The sequence below is a fragment of the Panthera uncia genome, chromosome F1, assembly GCF_023721935.1.
Source record: "Panthera uncia isolate 11264 chromosome F1, Puncia_PCG_1.0, whole genome shotgun sequence".
Lineage (NCBI taxonomy): Eukaryota > Metazoa > Chordata > Mammalia > Carnivora > Felidae > Panthera > Panthera uncia.
In genome coordinates this window covers 14,453,601-14,469,458 of record NC_064813.1, presented here as the reverse complement: position 1 = coordinate 14,469,458, position 15,858 = coordinate 14,453,601, and the positions used below count along the sequence as shown (strand labels likewise).

The following is a 15,858-nucleotide window of genomic DNA, read 5'->3' as shown; positions in this document are numbered from 1 at the left end:
TCATCTATTCTGCTAAGATTTACTTTTACCATATTAATCTCCAAATAAAAAGGAAACTCCTTCCAGTATTTTATATTCTTTAGGAATAACCAAAAATAACAAGCATTAAAGTATACCTACCTGCATTATAACAGTAAAAATAAAGTGTCAGTTGGTAATGGTCTTTCCAAGAGTCTCCTTAGCCAGCCTACCACTAGGCAGGCATGACAAAAACTGAAGCACTAGTATTAGTCATTATTTCTTCAGTTTACAAAGAGTATATTATTATTACTATTATTGTTACTGCTTGAGAATCTTTATTATTATGAATAAGAACAGCTTTTATATTTTGTAATTACATCAGAAACTATATCCATAGATAGATAAACCCTTGTTTGCTAGGATTTCACTCATACATACTACCTCTGCAACTACCATTCGAATTCCCTTCCCATCTAGCATGACTATCCAGATGCTTCTACGCATATGGTCTAGGATCTCTTTAATAATTCTTTCCCCCCATAAATTCACAGCCCATTCTTCCAAGGAATCCGCTTATCAACATAAGCACTTAGGGTAGAAGAAACAACTTGTGCTTGCATTTTTTTTCTCTTCTCTTTCTTTTCGTCCAGGCTTATTTTATTTCTATGGAAATATATTTCAAAGGCAGTATCTTTGATTTCAACTCAAGTTCAATATTGGGACTAGGAGCTTCCTAAACTATACCACAACAAAATATCCACATATTTCAGGGGAAAAAAAAGTTGGGAAATACTTTAGTAGTGTCTAGGAAAATCCCCAAATACTCACTTGTAGCAGAACCAAAAAGATTTTTTGTGGATTTATCCTCCCCAGTATTATAATCCAGTGGATAATCTGTTCAAAGAGAAAATGAAGGTAATTAACTAAAACTATCCCTATCAAAGTCAGCTGACATTTAAAGCATATTTTATTATAAATATTCACTATAATCTAAAATATATTCACAAAAAGTTTATGAGATTCAGAAGCTGTTTATCAAACAGATGTAAACTAAGGAAAATAATTCCACTGCTTACCAAAATTTTAATCACATTTATAAGACTTTTTATTCAAGCTTTCCATGTACTTTACCAACCCTTAGTAAATGTTTTCATTTTGCTTATAGGAAAATTAGGGAAGGGGAAAATTCAGTTTTTCAGACTATGGTTTAAGACATCTTAAAACAAGGACTTGGGGCTCCTGGGTGGCTCAGTTGGTTAAGCATCGACTTCAGCTCAGGTCATGACCTTGCAGTTCATGAGTTTGAGCCTTGCGTTGGCTCACAGCTCAGAGCCTGGAGCCCGCTTTGGATTCTGTGTCTCCCTCTCTCTCTGCCTTTCCCTTGCTTGCACTCTCTCTCTCTAAAATAAACATAAAAAAAAGAAAAAACCAAAACACAAGGACTTGATAAAGTAGAAATGGAGGGTGTCATAAAACCTTGTCCTACCCCTTCAGGTTATTAGATTTTAAAAAACAAACAAACAAAAAAACCATATATAATAGTCACATGTCTTAAAGCCACTTACCATAGTCTTCATCAAACAGTTCTTGACGTTCTGACTGATACTGGGAATCGGCAATCTCTTCATATTCTTCCACCATGCTGGTGCCAAATACCCTATTAACAACAATTTCATTAAAGACTTTCAAAACAAAACAGAGTTAAGACTCATCTCTTCATTACAAATGACAAAATACATTAACTTTGGTCATTTTTTGAGGGTCATTAGCTTTTAGACTTCAAAATAATGGCTGTTTCTTACACTGTAGTCATCCATCCACTGTGTCCATTAAAATGCTTTTAAGACATTTAAAAATGTAATGACCAGTTTTGATATCAGTCTAAGATTTTCCATATATTATCATCATAGCAAAATAGCAAGCAAGCTAAGCCAGACGCATATAATAGTTATTTTTTCTCAGAGCAAATTTTTACATTTTTCTAAAATGGATTTAGGAACAAGAAAGGTTTAACAGCTTATATTTCTATAGTATTAACTTCATAAGATAGGAAATTATTTCTTCACTCTAAATATACTGGGATTTTTGTGTATCACTTTCTTTTTTTAATCACTTAGTAAATGTATGTTGTTCTTTAATACCTTATAAGGCTTAATGGACAAAAGTGCTCTGATCCAAAATGTGATACCAACTCCACCTAAAGAATAAAAGCACAGTGCATGTGAGATTATCTAGCAATGTATTCAGTTTCTTTCATTATAACATTTCTAAAAATAAAGTCCTCATTTCCCCAAAAATCAATAATGGTAAAATTTTGCTTTTTTGCCATGCAGTAATATGCCATGCCTTGTTATTCAATATTGCAAAAGAGAAGGTTGCTAACCTTTATGTACTTGATGAACATCTGAAGCAAGAGAAAGGAAAAGAAAAAGAAATCAGTTCCAAAGTCTGGATAACATGCCATAAGCAACATTTAATATTTGTAAATTATACTGTATAATTAAAGTATAGAAAGCAATGTACTGTGATGGATAACATTGTAGTACTCTTATTTCTCTGCAGAAATCAAATCAATGATTTAAATTCTTACCATCACGACTAGAAAGTATAATTGAACTGTAATGAACTAAATTAACTTTAAGGTTATGTTGCTTAAGCTAAAATTCATTGCTGTTGTTTTATTTATCTGTCAGAAATAAAAGCATTCTAAAAGTAATAAAGAGAGGAGTCTGGGTGGCTCAAACTGGTTAAGTATCCAACTCTTGAATAAGGCTCAGGTCATGATTTCATAGTTTGTGGGATCCAGCCCCACATGGCACTCTGCGCTGATAGCATGGAGCCTGTTTGAGATTCTCTCACTCTCTCTCTCTCTCTTTCTCTCCCCCTCCCTCCCTCCTTCTCTCCTTCCCTCTATCTCTCTCTCAAAAATAAATAAATTTTAAAAAATACATAAAAGTAATAAAGAGGATCTAGAAACAGCCTGTGTCTTATATTAATTCAAAATTATAGATACGTATCATATATGTATCTATATATTATTTATATACTGATACATATGTGGATATACACATATACATACATAATGATAAAAATATTAGTAAATACAAAATAATATTTATTCTTATATAATACCGTATACAAATTTTTTTAGGGAAAGCATGAATTTTTCACATGCTATGTTATTTCAAGTATAACTTACAGAACTAAAAGATATGTATAACCCACTGTTAAAATACAAACTATTAAAAAGCAGTTTGTACATCTGGGTTTATTTGGGGATAAGGAAAACCCAGGTAAACTTACATAATATTTGTTAACATTGGACTTAGAATTAAATGTTTTTTGCTTTTAGAATACTACCAAAAAGAGCATTTTAGACAGCTAATCATCAAAATGCTCCATAGTGTCCCACCATAAAAAACACAAAGTAGGGGCTGGCATTTTTTTGCCACCAATAAAATGTTCTGCCATTATTAATAAAGTAGTTGGTATGAAGAATGATTCTTGGAACTATTTCATAACATGTGCATTGTCTTAATTATAAAATTAAATGCAATTGTATCACCTGCCAAATAATTCTTACAATTTTTCCTTTTCCTAGTATAAAAACTGCTATAGGAAAAGGCCATTAAACAATTATTTCAGAATTCACTTTAAAAGAAACTGAAAATATACCTTCATTTTTCTGAACACTGTTTAACTATTTATTAACTATATTTTAAAAATAGAATTTAGCATTTTTAGATTGAGACTAGGAATACTACAAGTTTACCCATTCATAGAAGCCAATTTAATACATGCTTAAAAAAGATACACATTTAAAGAAGAAAAGACAGAAATTAGAGCTGCTGTCATTCCAAAAGGTCATATTACAAACACAATGGTACTTTAAGGTGTGCTATTATTTTAAGGAAAAAAAAGAGAGGAAGAGAGGTATAAGAAATTCCCATAGGTTTGCCTAAAATCCAATTCAAGAGTGAGAATTCTATTTGGTAGAGATTTCCACCTCTACATTGTGGAAGAAGCAGCAGGAATACTGAATATAAGTGTTTTTAAAAGTTTATTTAAAATTGACATTTGGACACAAAATAGTTCACTTGAATATACAATAGAAAAGTCAAAAGTTATAATATTAAAATTAAAATAATCTAAGAATCAGATTCTAAAAAAGAAAATCAGACCTGCTTAAAGACTTCAGTGACTAACAATAATCTGGGCTTTGAAATAAAGATATGATACTATAGGGTGCCTGGTTAAGCATCCAACTTCGGCTCAGGTCATGATCTCACAGTTCGTGAGTTCAAGCCCCACATCAGGCTCTGTGTGGACAGCTCAGAGCCTGGAGCCTACTTTGGATTCTGTATCTCCCTCTCTCTCACACACACACACTCTCAAAAATAAAGATATGATACTATGAAGATGACATTTTACATAAAGACTCAAAAAAAATATTGATACAATTTTAAATTTCATCAAAGCTGCAAATATCAAAAAATTGGCCTAAGTTTCCAGGTATACAAAAGGGAATGTATTAATATTTGTCTCATAAAATAACATCCATGTAAGAATTTTATCAAAAAGAATATTGCATTAAATTTCCTCTTAAGTTTTATGATTTCTAAAAAGGTGGGGTGAGGAACAAAGAAGTATAAATAATAGGTATGTTTTCATTAAAAAACATAGTCCTGTATGTATAAACTTTACCTTCACATATTTTGCATACATCTGTTCATCCAAAGGGAAACTCTGGACATTCCTCTCATCTCTTCCATGGAAAGTACCCAGCTTAATCCACTTATTTGTGGGATATCTAGGAAATAGAAACATTTTTTAAAAAAAAATCATAAACCACATATTGAGAGTTCCATCACATCTTCAAAATACATCCTGTTTGGCTTTTTGTCCCCTCTCTGGGTGAACATCTCACTTAACATAGTTTAAATATGAGTAAAATATTGGGTTGAATAAATACATTTCCTTTTCCAACTAAACTCTGACAGATTCCTCTTTACAAGGGAAGAGTATCTTGAAAATCACACCATTATCAAACAGAAAGCAAGAAAAGGAGAAGACAAGGTAGAACCAAAACTGTTTGTTGGGCTTCTATCCAAGTACAATGGAGGTTTTAAAATAAAGAGTAACCAAGAGATTATTTTGGAAGAAGGAGGTTCTACTCTTCATGTACTGAAACGTATGTGATGATATAAAGTCTAAGTAAAAGTACTGGTGGAAAGGGAATCAGAAAAAATCCTTCACCATTAGATTGGAATTTCACAGATCTTACATAGCTGTTCCCCCTCTTTAAAAGGAAATCTAACATAAAAGCCTACAGGTATTATTTTTTATTATTACAGCATTTTAAAAATCCCTCCAAGTAATGAATGCTCTTAAAATTACAGCTTAGAGAAAAAGAAGGGATCAGAGCAAGGTTATTATATGAAAAATGGTTGGAATTCAAAAGGTCTTGAGAATTAACTTCAATAACTGTATATATGCAGTGCTGAGTGTGAGATGGGAGAAGAAACAGCATGGAAAATAAAACCACTAATGATCAACTACAGAAGAATGTTTAAATGAATAGCATTCTACATGTCACATTGGGGACACTCAAAGTATTTATGGAATTAATAAATACCCCTAGTGGGGGGAAAATTTAAACTATTCATTAAAAATGGTATATTTAATGTATAGAATTATTGAATCAATATGTTGCACACCTGAAACTAATACAACATTGTATGTTAATTATACCTTAATCAATCAATCAATCAATCAATCAAGAACTTTAAAAATTTTTTTTTTTCAATGTTTTTTAATTTATTTTTGGGACAGAGAGAGACAGAGCATGAACGGGGGAGGGGCAGAGAGAGAGGGAGACACAGAATCGGAAACAGGCTCCAGGCTCCGAGCCATCAGCCCAGAGCCCGACGCGGGGCTCGAACTCACGGACCGCGAGATCGTGACCTGGCTGAAGTCGGACGCTTAACCGACTGCGCCACCCAGGCGCCCCTCAATCAAGAACTTTAAATGGTGTCTTTAAAAGACAAGGATATTTATCAGAATGTAAGCAGTAAAAACTCATTTTTTAATACAATTAGTAAATATATAAATATATAGAAAAGACTGGAAAGAATAAATTAAAATGCTAATAAGTTATCTCTGGTTGATTGGATTGTGGTTCTTTACCAAATTCCTTGTAATACATGTTTATTCTTTTATAATCACACACACAACACAAAGTTTTTAAAATATACTTTAACAAAAATACATTTCATGATAAAAAATGAAGCACTCATGAATGTTTTTAATAACTTTTTAAAGAAATGTTTGGCAGCAACAGGTTAAAATTAAAAATAGGGGCTCTGGGGGCACATGGTGGCTCAGTTGGTTAAGCATCTGACTCTTGATTTCAGCTCAGGTCATAATTTCAAGGTTCCTGGGTTCGAGCCCCTTGTTTGGCTCTGCACTGTGACAGTGGAGCCTGCTAGGGACTCACTCACTCACTCTCTCTCTCTGCCCCTCCGCCTCTCATGCTCACTCTCTCTCTCTTTCTCTCTCACTCAAAATAAATAAATTAAAAAAAAAAAAAAAAGGACCTTGAAGTCATACACATCTAGGTTGGAATAAGTCACCTGACCTAGGCAAACTACTTAACCTCATCTTATAAAGGAATAAGATCATAGGATGATTATAAATAAGATCATAGGATGATTATAAAAACTATATGAGTTAATGAAAGTAACCTGATTCACAAGTGCCTAATACTACGGTAGTAGTATTATTGTTCTTACAAACTGATACATTAAAATAAAAGAAAGAAAATTAAAGTTTTTTAAAAAGTGACTCATTTAAAAATTTTTATTCTGGAGATCTAACATAAACTCTGTAGAAGGCAGCTTTAGAATTTACCTGTCACTGATAGAAACCAGAAAGTCTTTCGGAGTAGAAGAAAACAATTCATAATTTGCAATATCAAGCTGTTTTACTTGAATTGGTTCACAAAGTTCAATAACAAACCTTTAAAAAGAACACAAGACAATTATTGAGATAAACCAACCAAAATAACAGTTCATATGAAACATAAAGAGTTTGCATAAAATAGACTTTCACTAAGTTACTCATTATTTCTCTAGCATATCATTAGTTGGGGGGGTGGGGTAACTATAAATAACACAAGATATTTATATTGACTATAAATAACACAAGATATTGATAACAATATTTCAATGACAAAGCACATTCTTGGAGAAGGAATGACTTCACAAAGGACAGTTAGTAATAGTGTCAACTGACTAGTCTAGATGGCAGTTTGGCATATACGTGGCTTCAAAGGGTAACACAGCCTTTGATCTAGCAATACACTTTTAGAAACCTATCCTAAGGACACATAGATCCAAACATTCACCCCTGTACGTATATACAGTGTAACATAAAGGCACAGTTTATAAGAACAAGGGGAAAAAGTCAACCTAGATGTTTAGCATAGAGGATTCAAGTATGGTCCACCCAAACAATCAGATACCAACAGGCATTAAAAATGATACTAGAGGGGCGCCTGGGTGGCTCAGTCAGTTGAGCATCCGACTTCGGCTCAGGTCATGATCTCGTGGTCTGTGGGTTCGAGCCCCGCGTCAGGCTCTGTGCTGATAGCTCAGAGCCTGGAGCCTGTTTCGGATTCTGTGTCTCCCTCTTTCTCTGACCCTCCCCTGTTCATGCTCTCTCTCTCTCTGTCTCAAAAATAAATAAACGTTAAAAAAAAAAATGATACTAGAAACTATACATACCATTTATATAAAAATCTAGGAAATGTAAACTATAGTGATAGAAAACTGATCTTTAATTATTGTGAGGGCAGGGTTTAGGAAGGAAAAGTTACAAAGGAGCATGAGAAACCTTTTTAGGAAGGTGGATATGTGCATTATCTTTATTGTGGTGATAATTTCACAGATGTATAAATGTCAAAAATTATCATATTGCATATTTTGACATGTTGCAGTTTATTTTACACGTGTATATATATTTTTATGTCAATTACGTCTCAATAAAACTATTCTTTAAAAATGATGCTAGTGACCTGTACTTATAAACATGGAAGAATCCCATAAAATACTGCTTCTTAGGAAAAATTAAAAGTATGGTATCATGTGTGTAAAATAAAACTGCATACAGTATGGCATTTGGGGAAGAGAAATACTCATGACATCTACACTCTAATCAATACTAATTACTATACTATAATTACTATATTACTATAATGTAGTAACTATACCAAATGTTATTATATATATTGACAGTGAAATAAATCAAAAACATTAAAATTAACATATTGTGTTTAATTTATGACAGAGCAACAGAGCCAAGTTCTAAGAGATGGCAAAAGCAATCAGGTTTTAGAGAAAAGCTCATGAAGAGAAGCAAACTAACTTGCTAAATGCTTACTCTGGGTCAGATACTATGTTAGAGGATTTACAACCATCCTTTAATTCTTGCAACCACACTGCAAAGAATATCATCTCCATTTTATAAAACAATTCAATAAACACTATTGGTTACTTCACATTCTTCTCTTCTATCTTTTTATAAGAAACCTCTCCTCCAAGATGTAGCTGAGCTCTTATGGCCACTGTATTTCTCAGTCTTGGCCATACTGCTTAGTTGTGGAGGATGGGCTGTGAGCAGAAGTGTCAAGGGCAATTTTCAGGTCAAGCCTTTAAACGGGAGCTGCTACTTCTCCGATTGCTTTCTACTGCCTTACAGGCTGTAATGAGAATGTGGGAGGAATAAATCATTTCAGCAACCCAGGCAGGGTCAACACCTGCAGGGGAGGAAAAGGAACATGACAGAAGGTGTGTGGGTCCTTCCATTGTTCTTTTACACTCCTGTACTACCTACCAGCTTGAGCTTTTACATCAAAGAAAATTAAATCTCTTATTTAAACCACAGTTCCACGGTCTCTGTTAAAGCAGCAGAATCAAAAGCCCTAACAGTCATGCAGCCAACAAGCAGTGAAGCTAAAAGTCAAAATCCAAATCCACCTGCTTCCAAAGCCTAAACATTTCCCATACCACCAAAACAACCTTGGGAGAGGGAACTAAAGAAAATCAAACTGAGACTTTACTTGTTATTTACAATGACAATACTCTGAAAGAGTATTAAGAAGAAAATAAAAAGTTAATTCTCCCCACTTCTTTCTTTTATATACAATGTTCTCCACTTCTAAGAAGACATGAGCTATATATTAATATCAGAAAAAATAAGCTTTCAAACAAATATATTACCAGGTATAAAAAGTAAATTCACTGCTTTGGATTCTGTGTCTCCCCCTCTCTCTCTCTGCTCCTCCCCCACTCACGCTCTGTCTTTTCTCTTCTTCAAAAATAAATAAACAATAAAAAAAAAAAGTTTTAAAAGGGGTGCCTAAGTGGCTCAGCCAGGTAAGCATCCGACTTCAGCTCAGGTCATGATCTCACGTTTGTGAGTTTGTGAGTTTGTGAGTTCGAGCCCCTCATCAGGCTCCGTGCTGACGGCTCAGGGACTGGAGCCTGCTACAGATTCTGTGTCTCCCTCTCTCTCGTCTCCTCCCCCACTCACGCTCTTTCTCTCCTTCAAAAATAAATAAATGTTAAAAAAAAAAAAAAGTAAATTCACCAAGAAGATTTAACAATTCTAACATGTGTATGCACCTAATAAATAGCCACATGATACATAAAATGTAAATAGGTTGTAAGTATCCCTCAGTTGATTTTAAAATGCTTTTTCATTTTTCTGCCTCATCTTTTATGTTTTCTTAGAAGCAGAGAATATTCTGCACAAATTAACAGAACTACATATAAAAGTTGACAAATCTAATTTCAACATGCTTCTTGTAATTATTTATAGGTCAGGAATTTTAAAATATCTGAGATCTAAAAAAGAAAAATTAAAAAAAAAAAAAAGATCAGACATCTAAACACAAAAGCAGTGTGATAAAACACCATGTATCAAGATTTAGTTGATATAATTAAGAAGGAAGTTTTATAAACTTAAATGTGCATATCTCAAAAGAATTTAGTTCAATAGATTAAACTTAAAGAAAATATAAAATAATAAAGTTTCAAACAGAAATCCATAAAATAGGAAAAAATAAAAAGGTAAGATAGAAGTAAAAGTAGACTGTGGGGATTAAATAGGAGGCATAAATTAAAATATTAGGATTTAAAAAAAAATTTTAAAGCAGTATACTACAAATAACTTTATTATAAAAACTTTAAAAATGTATTAAACCAATTCCTAGAAAAGTATAATTTACCAAAACTAATTTAAGAATAAATAGAAAACCTAGTCATATAACTATTTGTTTTAAATGTAGTTTAAACATTTAAACTACATGCCATCTACTCACACCAGTACAAAATTGTACATGCACAAGTTTATTTACAGTAACACTGCAATGGCAAAAGATTATAAACAACCCATATATCCAACATCAGAAGACTAGTTAAGTCATGGTACAACCATATAATGAAATTTTATACAGCTATCAAAAAGAATGAAAACGTTTTCTATGAACAAAATTGAAAGATGACCAGATACTAAGTTAAAACTTAAGGTGAAAAATAGTGTGCATAATATACTATGTTCTGTGAAAAGATGTATAAAAATCTATATTTGTATATATTTGTCTATATTTGCATAAAGAAACTGGAAAGATATCTAAAAATTTAACATTGAATAAGAAGATGGATGACAGAGGTTGGAAGGATATTTCTCATTGTAACTCCTTTATCCTTTTTGGGTTTGAACCATGTGAATGTATTACTTAGTTTTCAAATCACATGCTTGAAAGAAAATTAGTATCTTCCCATAGGCCCAGATGAGTTTATAGTTGAGTTCCAAACGTATAATATATCCAATGGTACAAGGTTAGATGCAATGCCTTCAAAATAAGGAGTAAGAGGATACTGCCTACTATCTTTCTATTCACAATTTTCTCAAGGAACTTGCCAGCATGAGATGACAAAAAGAAAGTAAAATACAATGAAAAGGATTAAAAAAATTTTAAAGAAGAAAAATTTGCAGAGAAGCTACAATTTTCTATACAGAAATCCTAAAGAATAATCCACATATTATTAAAAAAACAGAATATAAAAAGGTAGCTGGGTGTAAGATCCACATATAAAAAACTGGACATCTATACACAACAAAATATAATTTTTAAGATATATTTACAATAGCAACAAAAAATAGCCTCCCAGAAATGAACTTAATAAAAGATATACAACCATGAAAATTTTTAAAAATAATCTTACTGAAAGACATTAAGAGACAATGAAAAATACGTCCTATTTATGGATAAGAAAACTCAAAATCTGAGTCATCTAAAGATTCAATAAAATTCCAAACAAAATTTGACATGACATTTGGGGAACTCAACAGGATAAGTCCAAGATTTATAGGCAAAAGCAGAGCAGAAGAATAGCCAAGTCAGTCCTGAAGAATATGAGGCAAAAACTTACTCTACCAGGTACTGAGATCCATAAAGCAAAAGGAAGTGTGGTGTTGCTACAGGCATCGATCAACTGGCCAAAAGAACAGAACAGGGAATAGAGAAACAAACCCATGCTTAGAAGGAAACTTTGTGATAAAGGTACATTGTAAATAAGAGGGGAAAGTGTGAACTACAGAATAAACAATTATCTAAAGAGCAAAATGGTGAGGGAAGAATGAGTCCCTTCTCCATACTATATTAAAAAAAATCCAACTGGGATTAAAAACCTAAATGTGAAAGGCAAATATTTTGCAGAATTTTAAAATTTGAGTTATCTTTTTTTTTTATGCCAAAGAAATCTGACATATAACAAATCCAAAATTGTATGACAGGTAAGTACAACTACATTAAAATTAATAGTTTCTATTCATCAAAAGACACTGATAAGAAACTGAAAGGATAATTCACAAACTAGAGAAAATATGTGCAACATATATAATTTATATGTTCCATCCAGAGCTAAGATAAAATGTTATTGTATCCATTTTCTAAGATAAACAACTGCTAAATTAGACTTCTACTAACCAGTTAAAAAAACAAAGCTTATCAATAGAAAACATAGGATAAAATAAGCATTTCAGAGGAGAGGAAAAACGGGTACATGAAAATATGCTCAATCTCACTGGTGATCAGGGACTGACATCTTTCTGGATAAAAACTCCACAACGGCAGAGATCTCAGTCTATTTTGTGAAACAATGTTATTCCAGCACCAGCAGCATCACTTAACATGTTCAACCTAACATGCTCAGTAATCGAATGAACAAATGAATAAAGACTCAAAATCCTAGAATGTCAATTATCCTTTAATTCATCTATAGATTTGATACAACCAATAAAAATGCCAGCATTTTTCACAGAACTCAAGAAGATGACTCTAAATTTTAAAATAAAAAAAAAGAGACAAGAATAGTAAGGTATAACCTCTATAAATGGAGGTATAAGCTTATTCTACCAGATATTAAGACTTCTAAAACTACAGTGAGACTGTGTGGTCTTAATATACCTTAGGAGGAGTAACCTACTTACAATCAGGTGAAATCAGTTAAAGGTGTTCTAAAGTTACATGAAAAGACACATACGTGAATGAGCAAACACAAAATATGCAATAAACACATATACCTCAATACATGCTGTTTGGCAGAAACATTAAAATACAAATGGGTAGCTATGACTACTTCATACAACTTCATCCCAACATGTCTTTGCTTGAAATTCAAAATTTTGGAGTATAAACACTTAAGCTGTCTGTTACTGACTACAGAGGCTCTTACAAATAAAAACAAAACCCCCAAATAACATTTTAATTACAATTGCAGACAATCATTTCCTCAAATTTAATATATGACATAAGGAAAAATGAGCTTTTAAAATTATCCCTTAAAACACTTTAATAATCTGGTGTTCATTTTCAAAATGAACCTAAATGTACCAAAAGGAGCAAAGGCCGACAGTAGAAAATAAGCACTCTCTTTAAAGTTTAAAGAGTTTTTCCTTAAAATAAGAAAAAAAAGAATATATTTTTAGTAAATCAGTATGATGGTGATTTACTCAATTCTTTTTTGAACAGCTGCTTTTGAGCAATTAAATAAAAAAATCTAATGAAACTATTGGTAGAGCACACCTTATTTCCCCCCATAAATCTGTTCCTTTGCCTATGTTCTTAGTTAACAGCAGAATTATAGAACCAAGTAGTAGTCAAAATCCTGGGAGATTTCCGAGATAACTCTCTCCACATCCAGTTACTAACCAGGAGCTGCCAATTTTATCTGCTATATTTTTCATATCCCCCTCTCTTCTGTATCTAAACTGCCAATGCCTTAATTAAAGCAGGTTCCTAACTGGTTTCCATGCTCCCAACTGCATTCTGCTGTAGGCCATCCTTTGAGGACAAGCCTTCTTAAGACACCACTGATCTCACGTTACTTCCTTACTTAAAACAAACACTGACCTCTGTGGTCTTTAATAAACTTCAAAAAATTTTAAGCTAAGGGGCTCCTGGGTGTCTCGGTTGAGCGTCCGACTGTTGATGTTATCTCAGGTCATGATCCCGGCCAGGGTCGTGGGATCAAGACCCGTGTTGGGCTCTACAGTCAGCGTGAAGCCTGCTTAAGATTCTCTCTCTCTCCCTCTGCCCCTCACACACACTTGTGCTCTCTCTCTCTCTCAAAAAAAAAAAAAAAAAAAAGAAGAAGAAGAAGAAGAAAAAAGAAATATGCTCCTTTTAGCATGTCTCCTTATTCTTACAGTTCCTGAATGCCTTTGCCTTCCTCATTTGTGACTTCTTATGAATCCTTCAAGATTCAGCTCAGGAATTACCTCTTCTAGGAAACCCTCTCATCCTCTCTCACAGGTATATATCATCTCTGTTCCTACAATAATCTTTCAGCAATACTTCTTACACTATTTCATAATTGTTTAACTAGACTTATTTTTGTGTGTGGGTGTGACCTTAAAAGGAAAGGCATTTTATCTTCAATTCTGTATCCCAGGACCTAATGTAATTATACTACCAGCACCTGTCAATCATAAATGCTTTTTAAGTGACTACATGAACAAATTAATCCTAAATAAAAGCTTACCATAATATATGTACATACATAGATTAAAGTACATAATTTATTAAATTTTATATTACTTACCAAATTTTAGTGCTGCAAGGATTCAACATATAAAGATCCATATTTTCTATAAGAATAGCAGATGTGCTCTGTTTTAAAAGGGGGGAAGGGAATAAATTACTTATGGAAAAATATTTATTTCAACTCTAAAGACTTCTAGGATTTCTACATTTTTAGATCTTCAAATACTAAGACTCTAAAACATTCATTTGAGAAGAAGGCATAAAAATGGCTGAAGTTTACCAGTTATGTCTGTAAGTGTTAAGTTAGCCTTATGACAAAATGTTTAAAATTAAATGTCTGTTACCATAAAGGAAAAATGATTTTCTATTAGCTATTTCCTTTTTAAAATCTCAAACAGGTTTAAAAGTTAAAAATAAGATGAATGCCCTTCAGTAGATGAACAGAAACTGTGGCACATCCAGACAACAGAATATTATTCAGTGCTAAAAATGTGAAGTCAATTTGAAAAGGTTACATATGGTATGATTCCAACTATGTGACATTCTGGAAAAGACAAAACTATGAAGATACTAAACAGACTGATGGTTGCCAGGAGTCAAGGGGAGGAGGAATGATAGGTGGAGCACAGAGGATTTTTAGGGCAGTAAAAGTACCCTACATGATACTATAATGGTGGGTACATGTCATTACACATTTGCCCAAACCCAAAAACCATATGGTAAGATGAACTCTAAGGTAAACTATGGACTTCAGCTGATAATAATGTGTCAGTGTAAGTTAATCAACTGTAGCAAATGTTTCACTCTGGTGGGAGGTATGTTGATAATGGAGGAGACTAAACACGTGTGGGTGTAAGGGGTATATGAGAAATCTCTACCGTTCTTTCCATTTTGCTGTGAATCTATAACTGCTCTAAGAAAATAAAGTCTTTGAAAGAAAAAAAAAGTACAATGTATCAACCAACAGAAGAATTCATACAAGAAAATGTCTCTAAAAGCATAATCCTGCATTTATTGGTGAATCAGAAAAATAGCTCATGTTAAAATATAGTTCTCAGCAAAATAATATAGATATAGATAGATATTTCTGAGCAAACAGTTGCCTTTATTTAATCAAGTTAGTAGTTTCTTATATATACATATATAAGAAATTTATAGTTAAGTACCTTGGCTTCTGGATTAGCTGCCAAAATTTTGGCACCACATTCTACTGAGGCATAATTATTTCGATTTTTCTGGACTTTTTTTGTCGCATGTAGACCTCCATTAGAAGATGGATGCATTGACTGACCTGCAGACAAACCTTATTATAAACATATATATATGATGATTATGATTAAAAATACTCCCAGGAAACAATGATCACAAAAGCAGTAAGTTACTGTCTAGTGAAGACCAGGTTTTAATGCTTAAGAGAATATTTTCAAAACCCACTAAGCAATTCAAACTGCTTTAATACTTTAAAATATTTCTAAAAAACAAATTACAAAAATCCACATTACTTGATTTATGTCTACTCTCAAAATGAAACTTATCCATGAGAATCAAAATACTGTGCATACATATTTTATTAAGGATGAATGTTGTCCTTCTATCTCTAACATTAAGAATTTTTAACTCTGAAATAGCCAAAAGAAAGTGTAATATCTTAGTCCAACTCCATTTACAGTTTAAAGCTTTATAACCCAAAAGTTTCCATGCCTCAAATTTCCTTATAAATTGAAATAACACCACTGCTCTGCCTACTTTATCTTATTTTATCCTCATTTAGTAATTTACAAGAATGG

General features: G+C 32.7%; 1 protein-coding gene across 4 annotated transcripts in view; it reads right to left on the bottom strand.

Moving 5' to 3' along the window:
* The window catches only part of SUCO (SUN domain containing ossification factor), a 91,031-nt gene that overhangs the window by 36,721 nt on the left and 38,452 nt on the right, over window positions 1-15,858 (bottom strand). For 2 of the 4 annotated variants that reach the window (XR_007458715.1, XM_049633966.1), the window contains exons 8-15: window positions 15,238-15,374; window positions 14,130-14,197; window positions 6,871-6,978; window positions 4,666-4,771; window positions 2,345-2,365; window positions 2,103-2,158; window positions 1,527-1,618; window positions 790-855 (exon numbers count right to left, since the gene is read on the bottom strand). Coding sequence is in view for 3 of the 4 variants with exons in the window: in XM_049633966.1 (XP_049489923.1) it covers window positions 790-855; window positions 1,527-1,618; window positions 2,103-2,158; window positions 2,345-2,365; window positions 4,666-4,771; window positions 6,871-6,978; window positions 14,130-14,197; window positions 15,238-15,374 (654 nt within the window). In the remaining variant the exon portion in view is untranslated. The remainder of the gene's footprint in view (window positions 1-789; window positions 856-1,526; window positions 1,619-2,102; window positions 2,159-2,344; window positions 2,366-4,665; window positions 4,772-6,870; window positions 6,979-14,129; window positions 14,198-15,237; window positions 15,375-15,858) is intronic. The other 2 variants (XM_049633964.1, XM_049633965.1) reach the window with 2 other exon arrangements.